This window comes from Bos mutus, chromosome 5, assembly GCF_027580195.1.
Source record: "Bos mutus isolate GX-2022 chromosome 5, NWIPB_WYAK_1.1, whole genome shotgun sequence".
Lineage (NCBI taxonomy): Eukaryota > Metazoa > Chordata > Mammalia > Artiodactyla > Bovidae > Bos > Bos mutus.
In genome coordinates, this window is record NC_091621.1 from 28,251,575 (window position 1) to 28,263,580 (window position 12,006).

General features: G+C 38.6%; 2 protein-coding genes across 2 annotated transcripts in view; one reads left to right on the plus strand and one right to left on the minus strand.

The window, feature by feature from the left end:
* Nucleotides 1-11,688, minus strand: part of LOC102285929 (lysozyme C, tracheal isozyme) — a 76,950-nt gene extending 65,262 nt beyond the window's left edge. The window contains exons 1-2 of the mRNA XM_070370572.1: nucleotides 11,595-11,688; nucleotides 1,798-1,872 (exon numbers count right to left, since the gene is read on the minus strand). The gene's annotated coding sequence lies outside the window, so the exon portion shown is untranslated. The remainder of the gene's footprint in view (nucleotides 1-1,797; nucleotides 1,873-11,594) is intronic.
* Nucleotides 1,819-7,682, plus strand: LOC102283503 (lysozyme C, milk isozyme). Its single transcript, XM_005901148.3, has 4 exons — nucleotides 1,819-1,965; nucleotides 3,693-3,857; nucleotides 5,576-5,654; nucleotides 6,921-7,682. Exons 1-4 carry the CDS (start codon nucleotides 1,830-1,832, stop codon nucleotides 6,985-6,987), a joined length of 447 nt encoding a protein of 148 aa, XP_005901210.3. The 5' UTR covers nucleotides 1,819-1,829; the 3' UTR covers nucleotides 6,988-7,682.
* Nucleotides 11,689-12,006: the final 318 nt, after the last annotated feature.

The window sequence follows — 12,006 nt, forward strand, 5'->3', positions numbered from 1 at the left end:
ACTTTGCCAACAAAGATCCGTCTAGTCAAGGCTATGGTTTTTCCAGTAGTCATTTATGGATGTGAGAGTTGGACTGTAAAGAAAGCTGAATGCCAAAGAATTGATGCTTTTGAACTGTGATGTTGGAGAAGACTCTTGAGAGTCCCTTGGACTGCAAGGACATCCAACCAGTCTATCCTAAAGGAACTCAGTCCTGGGTGTTCATTGGAAGGACTGATGCTGAAGCTGAAACTCCAACACTTTGGCCACGTGATGTGCAGAGTGAGTCATTGGAAAAGACCCTGATGCTGGGAAAGATTGAGGGCAGGAGGAGAAGGGGACAACAGAGGATAGGATGGTTGGATGGCATCACCGATGCAATGGACATGGGTTTGGGTGGACTCTGGGAGTTGGTGATGGACAGGGAGGCCTGGTATGCTGTGGTTTATGGGGTCACAAAGAGTCAGACATGACTGAGCAACTAAACTGAAACTGAAGCCCTTTTAGGGTTTTTGGCTGGGGCTCTGTAACAAAAAATTAAGAGAAAAGCAAACATGTTTGTTAACATGTACGTTTCATATATACTTATGTGAAATACAGGCAGCAGTAACTCAAAAACATGGCTAGAGCCGAGATTTACAGATTATCTTAAAAAACAATATATTTTTAGAGTAGCAACAAGACATAGGAAAAGAGTTCTAGCTTCAAGGGTGGCAGATTGTGGGACGATAAATACATTAGAAGCTAAGGAAAGATACTAGCTACTCAGTAAATGTTTTGTCAGTCCTCTAGTGCTGTTTTGGGGCTGATAAGTGTCAATAGTTGTTGGTGATTAATATCTGCACAAATTTATGTTCTGCTTTCAGGAAACTAGGGAGAGGGCAGAGAATTTTTCTTGGATCTTCTTCCTCTCAGTTGCCTTCAGCTCAAAATAATCCTTATGCCAAAGGGGAAGATTTTGGGTGGCATATTCTGATATCCCTCTGCAGGTTTTACTGTTAAGTTCTTTTGCTTTGCAATGACCTTTTATGTTCTAACATGGAAATGTGAAGTAAGGCATTGTCAGAAAGGAGTTAGGAATGTTGTTCTCATGAGCTTACTTATCATAGGAAAATATGGATTTATAAATGAAGAATTTACAATAGACACCAAAAAAGTTGGCAGAGGAATCTGGTTGAACAACATGGTGTGGTGCTACATACCTGTCAGAACACCAGGCAGTGTGTCATGTTGTTTTGTGGAAAATGTATATATATAACAATTTCAAGTGAAAAAATTGAAGACAACAGAGTGAAAGCACATAAAACAATGTAACGAAAAAAAACTTAGTGAAAGATTTGAGCTTATTTTCAGTTGTGTAAAATATTCCGTTTTTTTTTTCTTTACAGTTGCTCAAATTTATATTTATATAGGAGGAAGTTCCTCTTTGGGCTATAGTGCTAATCCCAGTTCTTCCTGAGCAAGGTCGTTAAGCAACCTCATTTTATTATTTTCTTTCAGGTTAATACTTAGAATATCAGCATATTCCTTTATTTACAGTTGCTCAAATTTATATTTATATAGGAGGAAGTTCCTCTTTGGGCTATAGTGCTAATCCCAGTTCTTCCTGAGCAAGGTCGTTAAGCAATCTCATTTTATTATTTTCTTTCAGGTTAATACTTAGGATATCAGCATATTCCTTTAAACATAAGGAAGAAAACTTTTAAAGTCAGTGGACCAAAACACAGGCCCTGCCTTCCGCATGTCACCAAGGGTGGAGCCCCAAACTCGTCAGAGAAGAGGGAAGTGAAAAGATGTTAAATACTAAGTCCAGCTCACCTGGTCAACTTGGACATTTGGCTTCTGTCAACATGAAGGCTCTCCTTATTGTGGGGCTTCTCCTCCTTTCTGTTGCTGTCCAGGGCAAGAAATTTCAGAGGTGTGAGCTTGCCAGAACTCTGAAGAAACTTGGATTGGATGGCTATCGAGGAGTCAGCCTGGCAAACTGTAAGTTAACTATTCTTCCTCCTTCCAAATAGTTAGCCAGGTGTGGAACAGATATTAATAGAGGATGAATAATAAGGGATATTGTATGAATGGACTTTTCTTATTTCTTGGCGGGTTTGTACATTTACAATGGTTAAAACACCAATGGTTCCTTTAGAATCAGATGTACTGGGTAAAGGATTGAAGTACAGGAGGGTTAAATTCTATACAATTAGAAGCATGCCAGGTACTGCTATACTCCTCTAGAGCCACTAAATTTGCCAGCTGGCATATGGAAGCGGACTATAAAATATATTTCAGCACCTGGGATATGTCTGTCAAGCCCTTGGTGTTTGACTCTAGCCATTTCCAGTTTGGAACTTGAGCTCTGCAAGCCTGAGTAAGGCAGTAATTTTCTCATTTTTAGTCCCCCTACCATGACACTGGGCAAAGTTTTTATACATTTCATTGAACTCTTAAAACAGGGACAGAAGGAACCTATTTCCCCTCAATCAGTATCTATATAAGGATCCCTGAAATGCAGCCTGAAAGACATTTTATTATTCTACATCCAGTTGATTAATTATTTTTAATTTTCTTCCACAAAATTAAAGATATGTCCTAAGGAAAAGTGACTGTATTTTAGTCCATATTTGTCAGTGTCATTACTGTATTTTTCAGACTGAATTCAGACATTTCCCCTCCATAACTATTTATGAATGAATGAGTGGATAGATGGATGGATGTCTTTCCTATTCTATAACTCTTTTCAGGACTCTAATTTGATATCCAAATTCAACTTTAGGTGTCGTAAGAATTTTTTTTTCCTCTCAAAACCTCCTTATTTTTCCAGGTAAAAGTATTTTTCCATTAGCGTAAGCAGATACTGCTAATTTGGAGAAGGCAGTGGCACCCCACTCCAGTACTCTTGCCTGGAAAATCCCATGGGCAGAGCTTGGTGGGCTGCAGTCCATGGGGTTGCTAAGAGTCAGACATGACTGAGCGACTTCACTTTCACTTTTCACTTTCATGCATTGGAGAAGGAAATGGCAACCCACTCCAGTGTTCTTGCCTGGAGAATCCCAGAGACGGGGGAGCCTGATGGGCTGCCGTCTATAGGGTTGCACAGAGTCGGACATGACTGAAGCGACTTAGCAGCAGCAGCAGCAGCATACTACTAATTGGGCTTCCCAGGTGGTGCAGTGTAAAGAATCCAACTGCTGATGCAGGAGACACAAGAGACATAGATTTAAGACCTGAGTTGAGAAGATCCCCTGGAAGAGGGCATGGCCACCCACTCCAGTATTCTTGTGTGGGAAAATCCCGTGGACAGAAGAGCCTGGCAGGCTACAGTCCATGGCGTTGCATAGAGTCGGACATGACTAAAGCGACTTACTTCACACATATGCAGCTAATGACTGAATCCACTCAACTCTGCTGATTTTTCTATTCTAGGCTGAAATTTACGTGAGCGATGGGACCAGGGGAAGGGTAATAGCAATGAAGGAAACATCTATTTTAATATCTTTTAAAATATGTTAGTTGTTTTATTAGTATTAACAAATGTTTTGCTAACAAAAGAATTCTCTTAAGGGCCCTTTAATACAAAAGTGTTAAAATATTTTACAAGTAAGATACATCTTTATACTTATAAAACAAGTTGTTAGTAAAGTAGAATTAAAAAGAACTAATTATGCTGTTAAGTATAAGTTATGTCATGTTGCTGTTTATTACTAATTTTTTTTCAGGGGTGTGTTTGGCCAGATGGGAAAGCAATTACAACACACGTGCTACAAACTACAATCGTGGAGACAAAAGCACTGATTATGGGATATTTCAAATCAATAGCCGCTGGTGGTGCAATGATGGCAAAACCCCAAAAGCAGTTAACGCCTGTCGTATACCCTGCAGCGGTAAGACAAGATAATGTGGAGTCATGGCACAGGACTCACCTGGTTATACTTGTTGGGTTATCCAAAAAGTTCGTTCAGGTTTTTCTGTAAACATCTTATGGGAAAACTGGAATGATCCTTTAGGTCAAGAGTCAATAGAAATAAAAAGGTCTTGAAGGGCTCATCAGGGACCTTGAAAAATTCCATATTAACTTCCTAAAACTCCTTATTTTGCTCTTCATAATTCCTCAAGTAAAAAATTAAAGAGCTGGTATCATAAAAGATCTGGAGTGACCTATCACTTCATCATAACTGGACATGTTGATGCTTTGTAGAGAACAATGCCATTCCTCCTACTTTCCTTGTTTGTAGAGGTTTAGGGATAATTTGGTTGTGTGGGAGTTTGTTTGTTGTTTTTCAATGTACCCTCCTTTATTAAAAAACAAAAATATTAGTGGTTAACCAAAAAAGAGGAATATGTGTGGTCTTTTTAAAATATAACTTTTACTTTTTATTGTGAAATGTTTTAAATATTTGGAAAATTAGAAACATTAGCATAATAAACATCAATATGCTCATCATGTACTTTTACAGTTATTTACATTTTGTCATATTTACTTCTTTTATGTATATCATATATATGGGATTGTTTGCTGAGTGATTTTAAACTGATTTAGAAACATTATGACATTTCATTTCTAAATTCTTTGGTTTGCATCTCCAAAAAATACGGTGCCTTTATAAGCATAATCATTCTAACAAGCTAATTTAAGATTTGTTTAATTGGGATGAAATAAATAATATTGAGTTCCTTTTAAAGTAGAGATAACATATGAATCTTTAGTGCATAAAATATTGAAAAAATATTGCAAAACTGATAGTTATATTTTTAAATATTCAAAGTCCTATAGCCTTTAGAATATTATTTTGTATCCAGTTAATTTATTTTAAAAAATATTTTTAAATAATACTTTAAAAATAAAAATAATATATTTTTTTATTTTTAATAAAGTCTTTATTGAATTTTTGAATATCACTTTTGTTGAATTTGTTAAAATATTGCTTCTATTGTTTCTTATGTTCTGGTTTTTTGGCCATGTGAAGTCTCAGTTGCCAACAGGCAGGATCTTCATTGTGCCAGGCAGGCTTCTCTCCAGTTGGGATGTGCAGGCTTAGCTGCCCTGCAGCATTTGGCATCTTCCTTCCCCACCAGGGATTGAACCAGCATCCCCTGCACTGGAAGGTGCACTCTTAATCACTGGGCCACCAGGGAGTCCCTCGGTCTATCTCTCAGGGTTAAGCACTTAGGCTGTTTCCATTTTCTCCTTTTATATAAACTGCTATGAAACATTTTGTATACACATCTTTGGGTACATACCATGATTTCTTTAGGATAAATTTCCATTAGGAGAATTGCTAAGTAAAAAACTCCTAGACTGTTTCTGCTTGTTTGTTTTGTTTTTACACTGCCTAGTAAAAAGAAACCCTTGTATCACATTAGTTAATAGCTCCTGAACATCCACTGACTTTGGTAAATGAGAAGCAGAATGTTTTATTTCATACCAAATGGGATGGAATGAAGAAAGAGTTTTCCTCCAAAATTCATACAGATATAAGGACTCTTAAAAAATAATATTAGTTGTTCTTTCCTCAGTATAAGAGAATAAAGCTGACTGAACCTAAACTTAAAATGAAATTTCTATGAAGATTGTTTTCATTTCTCACCACTTCTTTTTCAGCTTTGCTGAAAGATGACATCACTCAAGCTGTAGCATGTGCAAAGAGGGTTGTCAGAGATCCACAAGGCATTAAAGCATGGTATGTTTTTTTCCCCCTTCCAGTTTTATTGAGATGTAATTGACATAGAGCACGGTAAAAGTTTAGGGTGTATAGCATAATGATTTGATTTATATGCATCATGAAATGATTATCACAATAAGTTTAGTAAGCATCCTTTATCTCATATAGATACAAAATTAGAGAAAGAGAAGAAAAAAAATTTTGTGTGGAATGAAAAGTCTTATTAAAGTTTAATCTCAGCATCCTTTGTATATGTATAACATATATCAATGTTAATTATATTTATCATGTTGTATATTGTACTGTTGTTGTTTAGTTGCTAAGCTGCATCCAACTCTTTAACGACTCCATGGACTGTTGCCTACCAAGCTCCTCTGTCCATGGGATTTCCCAGGCAACAATACTGGAGTAGGTTGTCATTTACTCCTCCAGAGGGTCTTCCCCACCCAGGGATTGAACCCGCATCTCCTGCATTGCAGGCGGATTCTTTACCACTGAGCCACCAGCATAGGCCTGTGGTACATTGCATCCCTACTGTTATAACTACAAGTCTATAGTACCTTCCACTGCCTTTGTCCAGTTCCTTACCTCTCACCCCACCTACAAGCCCCACACCAGGTAACCACAAATCTGACCACTTTCCTATGAGGTTGTTTGTATGTTTGTGTTTTAAGTATAATGGACCTACAACAGGTGTAGATGAGTCTTTAGGATAAGACTAATCTTATGAGTCTTTAGTTTCTGTTAAGAGCACGGTATGTATTAAACATTAAAGAAGAGGGCTGATTTATCCTGCTGATGTGAGAGAAGTGAGAGAATATTCCAAAGACTACAGTATGCTACTGAAAATTGAAAATTGCAGCTTTAGATTTATGCTAAACAGTGTATTACATAGAAACCATCTATTTTACCTGATTCAGAATCTTTTACTCTTTTACTACTCAGTTTATTTTAGGGAATTTCTAGAGGTTTTGAATTCTCTACACAATACCTTGAAACTATTTTTGGATTTAAGTAAATGTGGAATGCACTTTGCAGTGCTGTTGGGGACTTCACAAGACTCAACATTTGTGTCCAGCATTCTGTGCTATAGTCCAGGCTTGTGGAGATGTGATGTCCCTGTATACGCATCTCCAGTTAATAAATAGCAACATTTGCATCTGTCTGTAGCTTGTATTTCATGTACTGATTAACTATTTTGTTCTCGCAAAGGATTTGAAGTATGTATAACGCAATGAAGATATGTTTCAATCTTACTATCATTTGTTTCATCTTTTTCTACAGGGTGGCATGGAGAAAAAAGTGTCAAAACCGAGATCTCAGGAGTTATGTTCAGGGTTGCGGAGTGTAACTGTGGAGTTTTCGTCTTCAGCTCATTTTGTCTCTTTTTCATATTAAGGAAGTAATCGTTGAGTAAAAGATTATACTATCACTCTTTCAAACAAATAATGTTTTTACCGAAGCAGGAGCATATGGTCTTTCTTCTAAGAGGCTGACGTTTACCTCACGTGTTTATTGTTTGATATTAGGCCTACATTTTTCAGCTTGCTAACAGAACTAATGCTGGTGAATATTTGTCTAAAATTTTCATTATCAAATGTATCTCTGATACATTTAGTTCTTCAAAGAGATAACCCAGACTTAATCTTGAATGATATAAGTACTCCCTAATATTCAACAAAATATAACAAAAGAATATCTCTAAGCAAATTGATCTTAGGCAAAGCCCCACCTGTGTAGGCATGTGAACTCTCATCTGTTCAGTCAAAAAAAGCAGAACGTCAAATGGCCAAAAATGGAAACAGCCCAAATCAATGAATTTTGTTTTCATAACTGTGACATTTGGTTTAAATGTTTTCATAGAAATGTTGCATGAACACAGAATTTTAAAAATAAACTTACAATTTATACATCAACCTATTTTAGCCTTTGCAAAGAACTCATTTATGCATCTTGCTGATCCTGAAGGAATATAAAGAAGGATTAGATGAGCTGTTGATTTTCCTTAGTTTTATTAGCTTAAATTCATCCATTATGACTAAATTCAGAGGCAGATAAGTTTGTAAGCATTGAATTAATTGCTATTAAACCGATGTGAATTTATGCATGTTGTAAAAGAAAAACATTTTCATTAAAAGCTTTGCAATTCATACCTTGTCTTCCTTTGTTTAGAGCCATTTAATGTCTCTGAAGAAATACATATGTGTATATTTGGGAAATAATGATCTGACAATTAGTATTTCCTACATCCTCACCTGTACTGAAACAGGTGGATACTGCTAGAGAAATCCATAAGCATGCTGATTCTCATTGTTTTAAATTTTTAATCTGTTTTTGGCTATGCCACACAGCTTCTGGGACCTTAGTTTCCCACTTCAGTTCAGTTCAGTCACTCAGTCGTGTCTGACTCTTTGCGACCCCATGAACCGCAGCACGCCAGGCCTCCCTGTCCATCACCAACTCCGGGAGTTTACTCAAACTCATGTCCATCAATTCGGTGATGCCATCCAGCCATCTCATCCTCTATCGTCCCCTTCTCCTCCTGCCCCTAATCCCTCCCAGCATCAGGGTCTTTTCCAATGAGTCAACTCTTCATATGAGGTAGCCAAAATATTGGAGTTTCAGCCTTAGCATCAGTCCTTCCAATGAACACCCAGGACTCATCTCCTTTAGGATGGACTGGTTGGATCTCCTTGCAGTCCAAGGAACTCTCAAGAGTCTTCTCGAACTCCCAAGAGGGCTTGAATTCTTACTCTTAACAGTGAAAGCAAGGAGTCCTAACCATGGAACCACCAAGGAATTCCCCTCACTTTACTTTCATAAACATAAATCTCAAATGGGCCCTCAAGTCAGCCTAATCATCTTAGTCACTTCTCTTCAATCCTTCTGTATTGGTGTCCCCACTCTCCAAAATGACTGTCACTATTTACTTCTCCAATCTTTTCAAACTTCCAGTAAACATGCCCAACCACTGGTATTTGACATGTGCTCTCAGTAGATGACCTGGCCTCATACTACAAAGACAGAACAGAAGCAACTCATACAAAATTTTCCTCTGCTGGCCATCAAAACAGAATTCACATCTTTCCCTGGGCCCACCTTCCCTTCCTTCCCCTTTATTACTAGGATGCAGGGCCTCTGCTCCAGCCAGTGGCAGTGTCTCCACATGCAGTCCATCACCATACTGCCCTGGCAACCTGGCTTATTCTATAGAACTCTCCGGGGGCTCTACAGAACCCTCCAACTACAACATCATTCTCTGCTCCCTTTCCAGTAACACTTCTGGGGTGAGATATCTATGTTAACCCACTCCATGCTCTCACCTCCCTTTGTCTTTTCATCTCTTCTTAATCTGACTGCTGTCCTCACTCAGCTGAAAACGGCTCAAACATGACTCCTCCCAGGATGCACTGGGGCCAGTTCTAGTGATCACCTGATTTCTGTTCAATCTACTTGATCTCTCAGCAGCATTTGACAGAGTGAACCACTTGCTACTTCTGAAAACTTTTTATTCCTCAGCTCTCCTCCTTTATATTGTGTCATTGATGGCTCCTTCTCAGTCCTTCTTGGCTGACTGTTTCTCTGCTGATTGATTTTTTAAGTGTTGGAGTGTCCCAGGACTCAAACCTGTAACCATTTGATAGACATGTTTTAATTATTCTTTTAGATGAAGTATAACTTTCAAAAGAATAGAGTTTTTCCCACTTTTTAAAGAGATTGAAATAATCTAAATCTTTCCCCCAATTTGTAAGTACAGTACAGCCTTTTATGTTTTCGGAACAGTTTGAGAAACTGGTGCCCATGGCTCCGAATCCTTCAGTGTGTAATTTCTATAGAACCTCGAAACATCATCCATATCAGGAGATAAACACTGACAAAATTAGGACCACCTAGTCATCAGATCTATACAATTTCATCAAGTATCCCACAAATTCTAATTAAAAGGTCTAATTCAGAATCACATTATATTTGGTTGTTACATTTTTCAGTTTCCTTCAATCTAGGTAACTTCTTCATGTTTCCATGACTTTTATGATTTTAACCCATTTGAAGACCTCAACCACCTATGGTGTAAAATGCCTAAGGTTTTTCTGATGTTCCCTGGAGTAGATCAGGTTATGCATCTCTGGCAGGGATGCCACGGACGTGATATTGTCCTCTTCTCATTGTGTATTTTCAGCTGACATGCAGTTTTGAAATGTTCTGTTACGGGTGATGTTCACATTGATCGTTTGATTAATGTGATATCTGTAAGTCACCTCCACTGTGAGGTATTTGGGACAGGATGAGATACTTTGAGAAATTTTCTTCCTCATCAAAATGTCAATTTTTGCATGCACTTATTATATCAGTATGGACCCCTAGCTTCCTACTTGATTCTAATTATAATGAGTCATAATCCATTGCTATCATTTATTTTTATGTTCTCATTGTCCCTGATTTTTCTCCTTTCAGAGAGACTCTGCAAGCTAGCTTCTGTGTCATCTTGACATGACCTCATCATTCTTTGGGTACTTTTTTGTTTTCTGGCACAAGCTGTCCTAATGCTCACCTTGTTCTTTTTCTGCTTCAGCCTAGAATCAGCTATTTCTCCAAAAGCTCTTAGCCCTCACAGTGGATAATAGTATTTAAAAAAACAATTCTGGGCAGTAGAGTGGAACTGTTCCCATGTCCCATCAAAGGACAGAGCTAGAGGATGTATGTATTTACCTAACATTTATCTACTCAAATTGAGTTCATAGAATACCTCCAATTCCAATCCCATACCACAAGGTTAATGGTAGGTTTTTTTTTTTTTTTTTTTCTTATGTTGATAACTTCCTTGTTATACAGTCAGAAAGCAGGTACCCATTTTCCTAAACATTCTTAAAATGTGTCCTGAGCACATGCACATACTTGATCAGTTTGCCTGTATGTAACCAGTCTCCCAACACTGCCACACAATGGAATAGATGGTCTCCACTCAGGCTTTGATACCCCTCAGGCAGTCAGCTCTTCTTCCACATCGGGACATCTTTACTGCATTTCATCTCTGACATACCATGCTGGGACACTGTTTTTACAGCAAGGAGGGAAGAAAGTTTTTCCTCTTGTTTTATGCCCACATTCCCAATACCTAGAACAGTGCCTGTAACATGATATATGGTCAATAAAAACCAGCTGCTTGAATGAATCTCCCTGAGGATTTAGTATATTCCCCCACGCTGGGCATTCTGAGAGTTTTTTACTCTCCAATCTCACATAATTCTAGTACAGCAGCTTCTGTGGCTCCAAGGGTCAGGTCTCAAATCTATGTGACCAGTCCCCTGGAGGACAGCAGAGGGGCGCAACTCAGGTGCCTCCTCAGATTTCAAGATTCTGGGGCCATTTTGATATGAATCAACAGGAAAGAATGTGGGGTTATTCATAACAGGATATCCAGAGGTGTACAAAGAATGAGTCAAGGTAGGGGAGAGAGGCTTGAAGAGTAAGAGCTCAGATGCAGAGATTGGATATATCTAAGAAGCACCAGGACTGATGCATAACAATGGCTGACTGAAGAAACAACCAGAGATTAGCAAAAGTTGGCCTAAGAGAGAAAGCAATTCTTGTTGGAGATTTTGCTGTGTTTTTGATAAATGTCATGTCTTACTTATACCTGTTATTTTAATACAATCAAGTTCCCAAACCAAATTTTCACCCTTATTCAGAGGACAAAGTAAAAATCAATATGAAAGTTTCATCATTTTTAAAAGAAGTTCAATTCCAATGTTGCTTACCTTCACATCAGGATATTATTTGAAACACAGAGTGATATTCCAGATTAAAACTGGGCTTTCATGTGGCACTAATTATAACTGAGCCCTGAGCATATTTCTTCCATTTGTATTTAGCAGACTTACTTAAAAAAAAATTTTTTTTTAAGTTGTTAAGGGGCATCCCGGAGAGGGCAATGGCACCCCACTCCGGTACTCTTACCTGGAAAATCCCAAGGATGGAGGAGCCTGGTGGACTGCAGTCCATGGGGTCGCTAAGAGTCGGACACGACTGAGCGACTTCACTTTCACTTTTCACTTTCACTTTTCACTTTCATGCATCGGAGAAGGAAATGGCAACCACTCCAGTGTTCTTGCCTGGAGAATCCCAGGGGACGGCGGAGCCTGTTGGGCTGCCGTCTATGGGGTTGCACAGAGTCAGACACGACTGAAGCGACTTAGCAGGAGCAGCAGCAAGGGGCATCCCAGGTGGCGCTACTGCTTAAGAAACTGTCTGCCAGTGCAGGAGATGTAAGAGATTCAGGGTCAATCCCTGGATTGGGAAGATCCCCTGGAGGAGAACATGGCAACCCACTCCAGTATTCTTACCCAGAGAACCTCATGGATAGAGAAGC

Bases quoted from the DNA above. Each gene is read 5' to 3' on its own strand.
- LOC102283503 (XM_005901148.3), top strand. From the start codon at position 1,830: ATGAAGGCTCTCCTTATTGTGGGGCTTCTCCTCCTTTCTGTTGCTGTC. The intron at 3,858-5,575 runs GTAAGACAAGAT...CTTCTTTTTCAG, and splicing joins CTGTCGTATACCCTGCAGCG to CTTTGCTGAAAGATGACATC. The intron at 5,655-6,920 runs GTATGTTTTTTT...CTTTTTCTACAG, and splicing joins CCACAAGGCATTAAAGCATG to GGTGGCATGGAGAAAAAAGT.